We start from the raw sequence: 16,872 nt of genomic DNA on the forward strand, positions 1-16,872 counted from the left end.
ATTGTCAGGCCATCTGAGCTGGGGAAATTTCCCTATTTTAGATGATTTTTCCAGTTGGGAAAAATTAGTATAAATATGGTCTTGTTCTTCACATCACCTACTCCCTGCCTTTTAGAGTGTCAATATAAGGAAACAGCAGCTAGCCTGGAAGAGGATGGTATTTTAGTGACTTGGGTTTATAACACTCTCATTGTCTACTATGAAATGTATCATTTTTTAATCCTGTTTAAGATTCTTCCCCTCTCTCTGCCCCTCCCCCACGTGCTCTCAAAATAAATAAATAAAACCTTAAAAAAAAACCAATCTAGCTGCTAAAAGAGCATCTGGTAAATCAATATCCATTTCTAATTTAAAAAAGACAGGGGCACTTGGGTGGCTCAGTTGGTTAAGCGTCCAACTTCAGCTCAGGTCATGATCTCATGGTCTGTGAGTTCAACCCCCGTGTCGGGCTCTGTGCTGACAGCTCGGAGCCTGGAGCCTGCTTCAGATTCTGTGTCTCCCTCTCTCTGCCCCTTCCCCGCTCACACTATGTATGTGTCTGTCTGTCTCTCTCTCTCTCTCAAAAATAAACATGAAAAGGGGCGTCTGGCTGGCTGAGTCGGCTAAGCGTCCGATTTCAGCTCAGGTCATGATCTCAGTCTGTGAGTTTAAGCCTCGCGTCAGGCTCTGTGCTGACAGATCAGAGTCTGGAGCCTGCTTCAGATTCCGTGTCTCCCCCTCTCTCTGCCCCTCCCCTGCTCATGCTCTGCCTCTCTCTGTCTCAAAAATAAACAAAAACATTTAAAAAAATTTAAAAAAAAATTAAAAAAAACATGGAAAAAAAAGACAAAAACATTTTTCATGTTTATTTTTGAGACAGAGAGAGAGAGACAGAGTGTGAGCAGGGGAAGGGCAGAGAGAGACAGAGACACAGAATATGAAGCAGGCTCCAGGCTCTGAGCTGTTAGCACAGAGTGCGACGCAGGGACTGAACTCACGAACTGTGATATCATGACCTGAGCCGAAGTCAGATGCATCACTGACTGAGCCACCCAGGCGCCGCAAAGACAAAAACTATTATATGTGTAAGCAGAATGTTACTACCTTACTATAATAAAGACAACCTATATCAAACCAAGCACCAATATTCTTTTTTTTTTAATGTTTGTTTATTTTTGAGAGACAGGGAGAGAAGGAGAGAGACAGAGAGCAGGCGTGGGTGCAAAGGGTAGTGAGAGAGACAGACAGATGATCCAAAGCCGGCTCTGTGCTGACAGCAGACAGCCCGACACAGGGCTTGAACTCACAAACCATGAGATCATGACCTGAGCCAAAGTCGGTTGCTTAACTGACTGAGCCACCCAGGTGCCCCACACTGGTATTATTCCTAATGTAAAAACCTTAGATGATTACTTTCCATCAAAAGCAGGCCTCAAATCACTATCACTACCAAACATCTCTGAGTTATGGCTACTTAAAGACTAGAAAGCCTGATAAAAACAACTGAAAAATTATTAGTTTCAACAGCTTGAGAAAAAATAAATTTTTAAAAATTGGTATTTCTCTATATTAACAACATACCATTATAATAGAGATCCCATTTACAAAAGTATTAAAATCACGTTAAGTATTTCAAATATTGAAGAATTAAGTTAATTAGATGGATGTGATACCCAAACAAACAAAAACATTTGAGTGATTAAAAAAGTAAAATAAATGGAAAGTCAGACCATGTTCTTGAACTGGAAGGTTTAATGTTTTAAAGGCACTAATTCTTGCAAAATTAATTTATAGTTTCATGGATTATCAGTACAAAAACCCAATGGGATTTCTTTTTGACAGGTGAAAGATACTCTGAAATTCAGTTTTATAACTTCTCTATGTTACTTGGGAATTCAAGGCTGAGTCCAACTATCACTGGATATTCATTTCAGTTAGGATCACCTACGCTAAAGATACAGGGTGAAGAGTATACAAGAGGGGCAAAATGGTATCAGAGGGCAAAACTAGGGGCATCCAAAAAAAAAAAAAAAAGCCCTAATAGGTATTACTCCCAGCCCCATCCCACATACAATCAGGAGTATTCTGCATCTATAGATACACAGTGCTTAACAAATGCTCCTAAAGCAAATTTATACAACCTTAATACAAAATACTTTCAAACATTTCCTGAATAAAGTTCGAGAGTAATCCAAAGAATATCTTTATTATAAAACCTACAAGTCTAAGCATAGAGAATGTTTAAGTTAAGTGACATTATAGCTACAGATGGAATATATAAAATCATCAGGAATGAGATACTAAAGAATTTTCAATGGCAAAGGAAAGTAAGTGACTCAAATTAAGATGTGCACATATACATAGAAGAAAAGACCAGAAGACATCAAACAATATGGAATGGTTATCACTACCAGCTCTTGGGACTTTTTATAAGCCAGTATTTTCCAAGTTTCAAAAATCTATCAGGGGGCACCTGGGTGGCTCAGTTGGTTAAGCGTCCAATTTCGGCCTAGGTCATGATCTCATGATTCATGAGCTCAAGCCCCGTGCTGGGCTCTGTGCTGACTGCTCAGAGCCTGAAGCCTGCTTCACATTCTGTGTCTCCCTCTCTCTCCCTGCCCCTTCCCCACTCGCGCTCTGTTTCTCTCTCTCTCTCTCTCAAGAACTAAACATTAAAAAAAAAACAAATTGGGGCGCCTGGGTGGCTCAGTCGGTTGAGCGTCCGGCTTCGGCTCAGGTCATGATCTCACAGTTTGTGGGTTCGAGCCCCGCATCGGGCTCTGTGCTGATGGCTCAGAGCCTGGAGCCTGCTTCGGATTCTGTGTCTCCCTCTCTCTCTGCTCCTCCCCCACTCATGCTCTGTCTCTCTCTCCTTCAAAAATAAATAAAAACATTAAAAAAAAATTAAAATCTATCAGAAAAAGAGATATCCAGTTCACATGTAAGAAATATTTTAATCGAATATAAGAAAATCAAGCAGAGACTAGTTAGCTGCTGTTTCGACAAAATTTGAAGAATACCTGTTCATTGTCCCTTGTGTGTGTTCCTGCAGATATCCTATCCATTATTTTTTCATTTCCAGTTCTTAATGAGGTCTCAACAAGGTACTCCTTAACTTTGCTCTCCAAAACCACACCAGGACGCCAAAGTAGCTGGTCTTCATTTTCATACACTGTTAAAGAAAATCCCATTAACATACTAAATAATGAACATGCTCATAGATATATACAAACTGTTCTTCCTCTTCTTTGATATGCTACACATTGGGACTATTTGAGGACAAAAGCAATTTGATTGTCTGGCAAGGTGAGTCCTTCATTGGTAAAGGTTTAAAAAAAATTTTTTTAACTTTATTAAGGGCCAAGTGTTCCAGTGGCTAGAGCAAGTAGCTTTCTCGCTGGTTGGATATACTATCCAATCAGAAGGCTTTCCATGCCCTGTAAAATCTAATGTAAAACTCAGAGGAGAGGTTTTATACTCTCCCTAATGAGGGAGTAAAAATAACCTGTGAAAATTCTTTAATAACCTCACTGAACTCCCTGTCTTTATGATGATTATATACAGGTTAAAAACTGTAAAGAAATAAAACAAGCAAACAAAGATCAATAAAAACCAAAATATCTGCCAATAATGAAATACCTAAGAAAGGTAGGTTTTTACTTCACTGATTTCCTCCCAAAAGGTGAATTTTAATTTAAGGTGGAAGCAAATTAATCAAAAATGAATGATTAACAGTAAGAGACGTAAACTTTCCAAAATCTCTTCAAGAGGCTGATATACTAATGAGTGACATGTCACTCAAATAAGGTATATATTCTATCAATGTCCACATTGCCACCATAATTAAAGCTTCTACTTCACAAAATTAAGTAACACAGAGGCCCAAGTACTTATCCCATTGCTTTAAGTGCAATGCATTCTTCAAGTGTGTAATAAAATAATTTGCTGAAATCTCACTATGTACCAAGGACCGTGATAAGTGCTTTACATTCACAACTGTTGGGAATCACCACAGGAATCACCACTCCCAGTGAGCAGGAAAGTTAAAAATAAAATATGCCTGTGAAAAAATAAGACTGACTTTTCATGTAAATTTCTGGAACCAGTTTCTTTCCTCTTCGGTCAAAACTGAAATAGGTAAAATAGTTTGGGTTTATTCCCTCTAAGTATAGAGAAGGTATATCTTTCCTTCTGAATGTGTAGAACTGAGAGATGACTACCTCCATTACGTCTAATCTAAGAACTGACAGCTGCTAAGCATGTATTTGACTTCCAAGGTTTGTGTGGCATTTAGGTGGGCAACTGGGGCATCTGAAGGTGATCAACTACTGTTTGCTTCCCTGGGAGAATATCACTTTGAAAGCAGTTTAGGAAAATGTTGTTGGTAGGGACTGAAAAGGCTAAGAACCCTAGAGTAGCCAGTCCTTCCTTCCTTCCTTTAAATAGAGGATGAGCTAACAAAGAAAAGGAAGAAAGACTCAGGAAGGGTTGTATCACTGTGACGCTTTGGCCCCATCATGTCATAAGAACAAATAAACTCATTAGGGAAAAGGTCAAATGCACATGGCCAAATCTACAGGCTTCCCAATTTCGGCTAGAGAAATGTACCTGTATCTTTATTTTCCACCACATTTTCAGAACCAACTGTTAACTAGGATCTAGCAAAATTGTGAAGAAAAAACTGATTACACTTAAGTAGGGGTGTACAAAACAAGAAGAATCCTTGTATTCTACCACCTTCTCTTTCAGGGCTCACACAAAATTTCATCTATATTCTTTATTCATTAAGAGTTGTCTTTCCAAGAGGATTTTATCTCTCAAATACTCATTATCTCAAGTGGTAAGATTCTACCCACTTCTACTAAAGTGGGATGTGGGCCAAGCAGCTGCACCCTCAGAGACATTCCACTACTTTAGCAGTTGCCTTCGCATACCTGTAAGGCTAAGAAGCACTGTACGGAGAAGAGAGTGGTTCTCCAAGCTCCGAAGTTCATTTCGATATATTATTCCTAAGTCAGTCCCAAACTTTCACTGACTCCAAATTTATCTTTATACTGCCAAGGCTGGTATATAATCAGATAACTAAACAAACACATTAAGGGGTAACAGCCTACCAAATATTATCAATATCAAAATCAAAAGCCTCCTTACCTTTCTCATCACCATCATACTCTCCAAGGTACGGAGGAATCTCTGCCTGATATTGTAAACCAATCATTATTTCCTACAAGAAAATTCAGAAGTAAAAACACCCTATAAAAATAAATTCTGAAAAACAAGTTCCAACTTATTAATCAGTTACAAGTCAAAAGAAATTTCATCTTGTAACAACAAAATTATCTTAAGTTACTTCAGAAATGTTTTTAAAAGTTATGTTAGTCCAAACAGTCCACTAACTTCTGATGGTAACTCAACTTACTTTCCTCAAATCTTCAGGTGAGTTACCACTGTCTGTTTCAACATCTTCAGCTTCTGATTCCTTATCTCCATCACATGTAGTATTTGCTTAAAAGAAGAAAAGTAAATTTTAAAAAGGTTTTTTTGCCTACTTTTGCAGCACCCGGAAGAACAGCTGGCACATGGTACATTATAAAAGTCTGAATACATGAGAGTAGCACAAATATACTCAACTTCTTGTACTATTCTCAGATCTTAACACCAGTCAAAACAAGACACTGAAAATACTAAGAAAGTGTATATATCCTTAAAATTTTTTGGTCTAGTCATGGGGCACCTGGGTGGCTCAGTCAGTTAAGTGTCCAACTTCGGCTGAGGTCATGAACTTGCTTTTGTGGGTTCGAGCCCCGCATTGGGCTCTGTGCTGACAGCTCAGAACCTAGAGCTTGCTTCAGAATCTGTGTTTCCCTCTCTCTCTCTCTGCTCCTCCCCTGCTCGTGCTCTGTCTCTCTCTCTCTCTCAAAAATAAAGATTAAAAATTTTTGGTCTTGTCAAAGAGTTTGGGAAGGTAAAAGGAAAACCACTACGGTCACCTTAAAAAAGAACAGAAAGCACTGGAGGTCTTATTATATACTAACCCAGAATGGGACATAGACCAAGATGCACATTAAGTCCATCAAAATTATATTTTTGTGCACATACAAGCATAAATGTATTTGCATTTGTTAAGTGAACAGTTCTTCTACAATCAAAATACCTAAAAAAATAAGCAAGTTTGCAGATAAATTATTTCACTTCAAAAACCTTTCAATATTACTGATATACATTAAGAGATAACACCAAGAACTAAAACGAAAAAATAAAGAAATAAATCGCTAAAAAATACTTTTTGAGCATCTGATAGTTTTCAAAACCAGGAGAGTAAAGAGCCTTTTAAGAGAGTCCAAAAAATGTCCATGAAATTTCATGGCTGAAGAATTGTTTCCCATAGTAACAGATGAATCTTGGGAAAGAAAATGTACAGCCTTGCAAAACTAAACAAATACTTTAGGTTTTTAAAGGACATATTAGTTTACCTCTATCCCAATAAAAAAAGTGATAATCTTATTTGGATTATTAAAGGACCGCACGTCAATTAAAGAAAACACTTAGAATATTCTGACAAACTATTGAATGCCATTAAGTGTACCTAAGCTAGAGTATCAATGCTACTATTAATCAGTAACGATTGGGTTTCTTACATCGTAAAGGCCTAGGAAAGAAATCGGAAGTTTCATGGGATGTCACAGATGGTGTCAGGTCATCTGCAGAAGACTGAGTTTCCTCATCATCACCAGACAGCAGGTCTTTAGCAATTTCCTCCTATAAGAATAGGAATGCAGTGTTAGAGTTAGAAATTATTACATCTCATAAAAATATTTAAGAATTTAAAAAAATTTAATAAAAAAATTATTACAACTCATCAATTTAAGAAAAAGTCTTCATGATATTATTCATAAATGTATTACTATGGTATTATGATATAAGTAAGAATCTGTTGAAGCCCCCTTAGTTTTGAGAGAAGTAAGTCTGAAATGCTCTTATAATTTACTTCATATACATAAATAGTGGTAACACTTAATATTTAATTACATATAATACTTAATAACTTTACTGCTTACACACTTTTAACAAACAATTTTGCTTAACTTATGGATAAACAGAAAGCTCATATGAAGCTGCAGGCTAAGTTTTAATGACTTTACAACAAAAATAATCTTACTTCTAAATGATCAATAATTAAACTCGGGGCTTCTGGGTGGCTCAGTCGGTTAAGCGTCCGACTTCAGCTCAGGTCACAATCTCGCAGTTTGTGAGTTCGAGCCCCGCGTCGGGCTCTGTGCTGACAGCTCAGAACCTACAGCCTGCTTCAGATTCTGTGTCCCCCCTCTGTCTCTCTGCCCCTTCCCCACTAGTGCTTGTTCTCTCTCTCTCTCTCAAAAATAAATAAACATTAAAAAAAAATTTTTTTTAACAATTAAATTTTCTGCCAACATAAATAAAACAAAACCAAAAACTTCTCCAAACTCTTCTCTTCCAATAATTTAAAAAATCTAACTAATGAAAAGCTCTGACTAGTGATATAACTTTAAAAGAACAGATTTGAATTTATTATTTAAGTATATAGTTATCTTGTGCCTGGTACCTAGTAGGCATTCAGTATTTGCTAGGTGACTATAATCATTAAGGTATGGTACAGTAGTATCACATTTGATTGGAAAGGGGGAACAACAAAACTCACAGGAAGAGGTTCCAAGATGTGGACTCCTCTCCCTGCCTGATATCTGAAAGGCAAGGAAAGCTTTCCAAAGACCAAAGAAAGTTAGCAGAGACCATGGTTGTGTGAACTTTCCTCAGCAGGAGCTATGCCTTCCCCACAACCAACAATGTTACAGATACATCACAATGGCCTTGTCTACTGTGGCTGCTGTCACTCACAGAGCCCAACAAAACAGAACTTCTCTCTAACCACTCCACATCTAAGTCAGCTTGGTTTGAAGGCTTCTGAGGGATTTATTAATCAATGCGTTCAAGTAGTCAGAGGATCAAAAGAAGTGAGGGCAAAATCTAAGTTTAGACACAATATATCAACATAGGGAAGAAAAAATTGGGGGAGAACACTCAAACATACAAAGCAGCGGGAAGCTATTAGTACTTTTAAAGTAGTGTGATCAAATCCAAACAATATGTAAATTGGGTCACCAAAATGACAAGAGCAATGGGGGCCAATAAGAAGTTTACATTTCAGAATTATAAAATGCTTTCAATTAAAAGGAAACTAATAAAAAACAACCAATGATAATGGCTATTTTTGGATCTGGAATTTTTCTTTTAAATGTTTGTTACTTACTTTGTCTAGTGTCATGTCTGGTAGTTCATCAGCAAGTTCACTTGGGGAGCTATTTGCACTGGAATTTGCAACTGCTGGAATTGTAGGTTCATAGCCATAGAATGCCAGTAAATCTTCTAGAGGCATGTTTCCTTCCTAGTCAAGCCAAGGCACAAACATAAACTCAGTAAATGCCACAATACAGAAGTACAGATAAACTTAATGTTCATAAAACAGATTAACAAAACAGCAGTATCAAATCAAAGCCAAGTTTTAGTTTTTCTTTTTGTACTACTGCTAGAAAATAGGCTTAAAGACTTAGAGCTTTTATTAACATATTAACAAAAGCCTTAAAAATTAACATCTTCATTTTTATTTTCCAGCATCATTTCACTATTTTTTTTAATGTTTATTTATTTTTGAGAGAGAGAGAGAGAGAGAGCGAGCGAGCGAGAGCGTGAGCAGGGGAGAGGCAGAGAGAGAGAGAGGGAGACACAGAATCCAAAGCATGCTCCAGGCTCTGAGCTATCAGCACAGAGCCTGGGGCAGGGCTCGAACCCATGAACCAGGAGATCACGACCTGAGATGAAGTCAGATGCTTAACCAACTGAGCCACACAGGCCCCCCTATCATTTCACCCTTTAAAAAATTCCTCAAATATTTGCTTTAGTGACTTTTATTTTTTTAGCATTCACATTGGTATAATGATTTGCCTTGAAAGCATTCACAATTAATCAATCAATAACTTCATGTAATTTTTAGCTTGTTTCTTCACAATTAACAGTTGACCACTTGGTTTATTCTTCATATTAATGAAATGATACCTGAAGGGAAACCACTGCTGAGCATTCACTAACACCAACAATATTTATATATTACTGTTAAAAATTATTTTTATATTACTACTATCATAGCTATATTCTGTACAGTTGTTTTAGGTTTCTCTTCCATAAGCATCTACTGAAGTTTGTATCATTACCACCATTTTACAGGTGACAAAACAGAAGGCTCAGTTCTGGGTTCAAATCCTAGTACCACTTACTGGCAGCACTGCTTTGATAAAACCACATACTTTGGCTGCAGTGCTTCCTGTGTAATGAGTACCTATGCCGTGCCACATACTGTCACCCTCTTCCCCCAACTAATCCATCAGAAAATAAAAAGTGTATTTCCTTTTCAAAAATATCTTAATCCAACTACTAAAGTGTATAGAAATATTTATAATTATTCAAATATATAAACACAAAACAATGTATCTATAGACTAATTTTTTCAATATTGTAAAGATGTTTATGCCCATCTATTAAGAGATTCATTAAGCTTGCTTATGGGTTTAGTTTTCTTTTTAAGGCAAAATGCCTAAGTCCTGATGCAAAAAGCATGAAATGCTAAAGCAGAGTATGTAAAATATATCCTCAGCATATCACAAAGTGAGCTGAGAGAAGCCAGTGATGATTCTAGAAAGCCACTGATTGCCCACCAGGCCCCACAGGGAATTCAGGCTCTGGGGGTGCCCAAGAACCTGACCTTCACCTTTATAGGTCTACTAGAACTTACATTTTTCACTGTGCCTTATTAAAACAGATTCAAGCGAAATGAATTTGGAATAAGGTTTAGGACAGAATGCTACTTTGTAAATTTGCTGTAGGAGACATGTGCCTTTTGCAGTGACCATACCAATCATGTCACTCATGAAATCCTTTCAGCTTGGGATTGAAATCAGTTAAAAAGCTGCTTTGGTAGCATGGAGTCAGCACAAATTGAGTTGGATGGTCAGGATGGACAGAAGTTCACCCATGCCATGAGGAAACCTCGTGAATTATTCTTCTCCTGAATCAATGAACAGAACCCCTCAAATGTGCCCAGAACCAGATTTAGAGTCTCCTTAGCCCTGCTCCTTGCAGACTCCATGCAGCCTATTCCCTCTGGCTCATATTGGTTTTAAGAGGAGACTAGGTTGCAGCCTTTGCAAACCATCTGTCATCAGTATTTCTCCAAAACCTCAGAAGTTTCAGATTCTCTCTGTGACCTGAGGAGATGTCAATTTTCACTCATCATACACAGGCAGGTCCACTTTTCCATCAATACAGAATTTACTGCATTCTAGATACTGTGCAGAGGCTACTAGCTATGGATAGAGAAAAGAAAATTTATAGAAAAATCCCTGCTCTCAATGACTGTACTCCTGATGGAAGAAACTGGTAAGTTAACAACTATAATACAATGTGTTGGCTGCATTAATCAATTCTGGAAATAGCACCATACACTGTTGAGTACAGAGAAGGGAAGAACTACACTCTGGGAATAATGGCATTTCCTCATGGGAATACATGAGGTTAGGGAGGTACCACATAGGATGGAAAGACTGAGCTAAGTCTTGAAAGATGAAGAGGGATTTGACAGATGAGGGCTGTATACTAGGGACTCGTGGTATATCATAAGAAACACTGACTGAGCAGTTACTGTGTGCCAGTAGGCCAGTGTGCCAAGTGCTGGTATGAAAACAGGTCTTGCCCTTCTACAGTTTACAGTCAGTGCAAAGGGGGGGGGGGGGGGGGGGGGGGGGCGGGGGCGCAGAGATAGTGACAATACACAAATACAGAATTGCCAATTATGATGAATGCAATGAAATAAACAGGGTCCTGAAATACAGAATAATGTAGAGAATCTACTTTCACCAGGTCAAAGGAAAGACAGTGTCCTTTACTCCCAGGTCAGTGGGAAGTAAATGGAGACTTAAAAAAAAAAAAAAAAGGCAGGTGGGGAGTGCCATGACTTCATTTCTTCTTCAATGCTGGGCAGCTACATAAAGAAAAGTGTGAGAAGATGGAGAGGTAAGAAAAAAGCAGGGAGACCACCTAAGAGCCTCATGCTGGATTAAGGTAGTGATATAGACATGGAGAGAAGTAAATAGATGATATACATCCGGAGGTGGAATCAAATGAGTTCCGGGATGTGAGAGTGAAAGGGGGAGACAAGGAGGATTCCCCAGATTTCTATTTGGGCAACTGCCTGCATGGTGATAACTTTTACTGAGATAGAAAGGACTGAAGGAAAGGTTTGTGAAGGAAAAAAATTAAGAGTCCTGCAGAAGACACGAGTTAAATTTGAGAGGACTATGAAACATCTAAGCAAAAGAGTCAAGTTGGCCAGGAGCCTGGTGCTTAGAGGATCAAGCTGGGCTAAAGATATAAATCTGGCATTCATTAGCATCTAGATGATATTTAAAGCCACAGAAGTTGAGAGGGTAGACAGAAAAGAGAAAGGAATATATAGTTTATTAGAAGAACTTTCAGATATATTACCCTAAAGGCAATGGGACACATCTAAAAAATTTTAAACAAAATATGCATTTTGAAAGTAACATTCTGGGGGGAGTCCAAGAATGAGAACCTCAACTAAGGAAGGGAATTATCTGAGTGAAATTAAGAAAAAAGAATCTGTTTCTTGGCCTACATGATAAAGTGAAAGTAAGTGACAGTGAAGTCTACATGAACTGCCCGTTTCTGGCCCAAAAAGGCTAAATACTTATAGCACCATTATGAAACAGAAACATCAGACAAATGAACTTGAGGGTGGAGGGTAGGATGGTAAATGATAATTCAAGGCAAAAGTTGAAGCAGTGGGCCTGAATGAGATCATCCAGAAAGGCCATACAGAGTGCGAAGACAAAATCTAGAGGCCTGGGGAATGCCATCAGTTAAAACATGGGCAAAGGAAGAAAAGCTCATAAATACAACAGAGGGAGATACTGGAGAGCAGAACTAGGTGAAAGCAGAATTACATAAGTTAAGGAAGAAACAACTATGGAGAGACCAGAGATAGTCACTTAAGTCAAATATCAAAGAGAAATCAATTGAGATATAGAGAGACATGAATTCTCTGTACCTATCAATCAGGAATTATTGGTGACCCTACAGACTATTGGGAGAAACAAAGTTGAGGACTGAATAGAGGGGGGAAAAGTACATACACTATAAAAAAAGAATCACTAAAGATAACACAGGTTAAAAAGAATTTCTTCTAGGGCTCCTGGGTGACTTAGTCTGTTAAGTGTCTGACTTGATTTTGGCTCTGGCCATGATCTCACCATGAGATTGAGCCCTGCATCAGGCTCTGTGCTGACAGCATGGAGCCTGCTTGGGATTCTCTCTCCCACTCTCTCTCTCTGCCCCTCCCTCACACAGTCTTACTCACTTTCATTCTCAAAAAACATGAACATGAAAAAAAATTTTAATAAGGCATTTAAAAAAAAGTTCTTCCAAATGTAGGAAACATATGAGTAGGACTTGCTATGCTGAAATAAAAAAAAATAAATAAGTGGGAAGAGCAGACTCAGAGCATGAGGGATAGAATTAAAAGTTAGCCTGGGATGTGGCATATACCCTAGGGACAGTAAAGAAAGAAGAAAGAATGAGTACAAAAGTTATATTTGTATGTGTGGGGCAAACAGGAGATTCTAGGTAGTCATTCATGAAAACCCTACTTTCTCTATAAAAATAATCATGATCATCTGTTGAGAAAGAAGGTGGGTATCTTAGTGGAAACTTCACTAATACAGTCAAGGAATGGCACTAGTTACTAAAAGGGAGCTGATGTTAAAATACAGAAAAGGTGAATCTAATCTCTGAAGCACTTTACAAATGAAGTTTCTATTAGAGCCTATCAACATCTTAAAAGTTTGATCTAGCACCTTATTCCAGGTAGGAGGATTTTTCTCGGGTATTTTGTTGACCCTATTTAAATTTTAAGAAGCACATTGAGTCTACTCCTAAGGGAACTGTTTTTTAATGCAAAGGTTTTATATCAGAAAGAACATAAAATTTAGAGGCAGAGGACTCAGTGTCATTACCATAGACAAATCACCTAAAATCCCTCACCTCCATTTCTTTATCTGTAAATAAAGAGTATCATAATTTCCTTGATCCTATGATACATAACTTCACATACCACAAATCAGGATGCATTCCATTACCAACATATAGATTTCCCATAGTACTGTTCGTCTCTGCCCCCATCTATATAATTTCTAAATCTATGGTACATTTCACAATCAACAAGGCCTCTTAACCAAGAAAATAATGCTAATACTCATCCAATCCATCTCATGGTGCTGCTAGATTGGTCAACAGAAATGGTCTAAGTGAAATGTAGATCACTTTTCATATAATACCAGTCCGATATAAAACATGCAGAATACACATAGCTTTTTTAAATAATTAAAAAAAAAACCCACAAAACAGGAAGGATCTATACCAGACTTTAAGTGGTAGAAAAGGTGATTTTCACTTTCTCATTTCACAGTGAATATCAAGGGGGAAATCTACATAATAATGTATAGAACTTTTCTAAAAGTGATGGCTCTAGACTATTAAAACCTTAGCAAAAATTAACATGAATAAATTAAAATATAGAAAGACATGATGTAAACCTTATATGTTCAAAGACATAAATGTAGTCACATAATGTATTCTCTACTTCTAAGTGCTACTATACAAAGTGGGGTTTTTTTTTTGTCTCTTATTTTCCATAATATCTAATGTAACTAAAAATTTATAAGCACTAAAATACAGGTCATATTTACAGACTACAGGCTACCGAGTTTGTTTACTTGCAGAATAAAAATTTACTGTAATTTTTGTATTTTTTTTTTTAAAGTTTATTTATTTTGAGGGGGAGTGCAAGCTAGAGCTGGTGAAGGGTAGAGAAAGCAGGGGGAAAGAATTCCAAGCAGGCACTACGTTGTCAGTGTGGAGCCTGATGTGGGACTTGAACTCACGAACTGTGAGATCATAACCTGAACCAAAATCCAGAGTTGGATGCTTAACCAGCTGAGCCACCCAGGCGCCCCTTACTCTAATTTTTAAAAACAGGGGCACCTGGGTGGCTCAGTCGGTTAAGCGTCCGACTTCAACTCAGGTCATGATCTCGCGGCCCGTGAGTTCGAGCCTCGCGTCGGGCTCTGTGCTGACCGCTCAGAGCCTGGAGCCTGTTTCAGATTCTGTGTCTCCCTCTCTCTCTGCCCCTCCCCTGTTCAAGCTCTGTCTCTCTCTGTCTCAAAAACAAATAAAACATTAAAAAAAAAAAATTTAAAAACAAACATTAACATCAAGCCCCTAAGACTGTGAACATGTAATAACAGCTAAAACAATGTTCCAATAATAAAAGACTAATAAAATACATTAAATGATACAGAAATAATTTTAAATTTCTTCTAAAAATAATCTTTACTCTTTACACTGGTATCTCTATCTACTGTTTCTTTTATTCATTTTCATGTTTCATTAAACATCAATAAATAACAGGGACCACATTTACATAGTTATGCTTTACTACACATAAGAATTATAGTTCAGAGAAACTGGGCAGTCAGTCACTCTTAGAAATAGCTCCTCTTGGGGCACCTGGGTGGCTCAGTTGGTTGGGCGTCTGACTTCAGGTCAGGTCATGATCTCACAGTTCGTGGGTTCAAGCCCCACGTCAGGCTCTGTGCTGATGGCTCAGAGCCTGAAGTCTGCTTCAGATTCTGTCTCTGACTCTCTGCCCCTCCCTCACTCACGCAAACTCTCTCTAATATAAATAAAACATTAAAAAAAATTAAAAAAAAAAAAGAAATAGCTCCTCTTATCCATTGTTCAATGAGAGAAGATTAGGCTTCTAGATGGAGACACAGTTCTTTGGTCTTCACTAGAAGCTGTTTCAAGATCACCTGTATCAGGGCGCATGGGTGGCTCAGTCAGTTAAGTGTCTGACTTCAGTTCAGGTCATGATCTTGTGGTCTGTGGGCTTGAGCCCTGAATCGGGCTTGCTGACAGCTCAGAGCCTGGAGCCTGCAATGGACTCTGTGTCTCCCTCTCTCTCTCTACCCCTCCACCACCTGTGCTCTGTCTCTCTCTCTCTCTCTCTCTCTCTCAAAATAAACATTAAAAACAGTTTTAATAAAAAAATAAATTAAAGATAACCTTTATCTTTCTGTCCCAATTTTTTTTTCTGTCCCAATTTCTAAGAATGTGATAGAATACCAAGAAGCCAAACTGTCCAAGTAGAAAGAAGCTGAAATATCTAAAGACCTATAATTTTTCTCAATCTACAAATTCAGTGACAGATATCATTACAAAGCAAAAAAATTAATTACCCGTGTTTATTAAACAAAATGAAAATCATAGAAAAAGGACTAGGTATTTTTGTGAATAGCTCCGTAATTCTTTGCTGTTCATTATTTCTCCATATCTTCCCCAATGTCCTTTTAAAACCCACTAAACACAGATCAAAGCAGCTATTACTACAATCTCTAGAAGGATAAAACCTACACATCTGAAAAACAAAATCTTAAGAGCCCATAAAAATATCTACCAGATTACTCACACTCAAGTAGTAACTGAGTTATCACATTAAATGAAATTTTAAATTCTTACTACTTTACTGACAAAAAGACTATTTGCATGTCTAAAATGCAGTCCAATTCATTTATACCATTTTCCTATGTCATGGTGTTAACTATGCTGTCTTCCCATGTTTAACAACATATAAACAAGGAAGACACATTATGAGACCACCTGAAACTTTAGCCACAGGCCCAAAGCGGTGTCTTCACTTAAAACTGTACAAGAGAGAACTCTCTATTCTAACAAGCATTCCATGAACTTCCACATTAGGCTAAACACCATTTACTATACACATTCTTCCACAGCTCTCACTGCTTATTACCTCCATAGTTTTTTGGTTTTTTGTTTTTTTTTAATATTTACCTTTTTTTTTTTTTTTAATTTTTTTTTCAACGTTTATTTATTTTTGGGACAGAGAGAGACAGAGCATGAACGGGGGAGGGGCAGAGAGAGAGAGGGAGACACAGAATTGGAAACAGGCTCCAGGCTCTGAGCCATCATCATCCCAGAGCCCGACGCGGGGCTCGAACTCCCGGACCGCGAGATCGTGACCTGGCTGAAGTCGACGCTTCACCGACTGCGCCACCCAGGCGCCCCAATATTTACATATTTTTGAGAGAGAGAGAGAGAGAGAGAGAGCAAGCACGGGAAGGGGAGGGGCAGAAACAGACAGGGAAACACAGAATCCCAAGCAGGCTCTGCACAGTCATCCAGAACCTGACATGGGGCTCAAACTCACAAACCACGAGATCATCACCTAAGAGGAAATCAAAAGTCAGATGCTTAACCAACTGAGCCACCCAGGCGCCTGTCTACCTCCATAGTTCTTAGCATATCATATTAAAATTCTTTGTTCCCCTTTGTCACTCCACATTAAACTGTAAGCTGCTTGAGTTCAGGGACACTGTCAAATTGCTCATTTTTGCATTCCCAGAGCCTACCACAGTCCTGACTTAATGATAACAGTAGCTGAATTATAATTCTGTTTTCTAGACCCATTCATAAGAGGTAGGAAGCAAATGCCTGCAAAAAGCCAAGGCAGAGCTCGAGACTTCTGGGCACCTTTTTTTTAATCAAAAGGCAACATTTTATTATCACCCCTGAAAGGAGCAATATGCAAAACTTTTCTTCTTAAGTATTTCACAACCATTTTATCTCTATATTCCCAAATCTGTTTGGCTATAAGTTGGTGGGGGTTTAATGATTAAATCTAATAACAATTGAGTTGGATTACTCTGCCAA

At 38.0% G+C, this 16,872-nt stretch overlaps 1 protein-coding gene across 5 annotated transcripts in view; it reads right to left on the reverse strand.

The window, feature by feature from the left end:
- Positions 1-16,872, reverse strand: part of MIER3 (MIER family member 3) — a 138,107-nt gene that overhangs the window by 11,469 nt on the left and 109,766 nt on the right. For all 5 annotated transcript variants that reach the window (XM_045060922.1, XM_045060913.1, XM_023256767.2 and 2 more), the window contains 5 exons: positions 8,267-8,401; positions 6,618-6,738; positions 5,399-5,484; positions 5,131-5,203; positions 3,000-3,151 (listed from right to left, as the gene is read on the reverse strand). In XM_045060922.1, coding sequence (XP_044916857.1) covers positions 3,000-3,151; positions 5,131-5,203; positions 5,399-5,484; positions 6,618-6,738; positions 8,267-8,401 — 567 coding nt within the window. The remainder of the gene's footprint in view (positions 1-2,999; positions 3,152-5,130; positions 5,204-5,398; positions 5,485-6,617; positions 6,739-8,266; positions 8,402-16,872) is intronic.

The sequence above is a fragment of the Felis catus genome, chromosome A1 (assembly GCF_018350175.1).
Source record: "Felis catus isolate Fca126 chromosome A1, F.catus_Fca126_mat1.0, whole genome shotgun sequence".
In the NCBI taxonomy this organism is placed as follows: Eukaryota; Metazoa; Chordata; class Mammalia; order Carnivora; family Felidae; genus Felis; species Felis catus.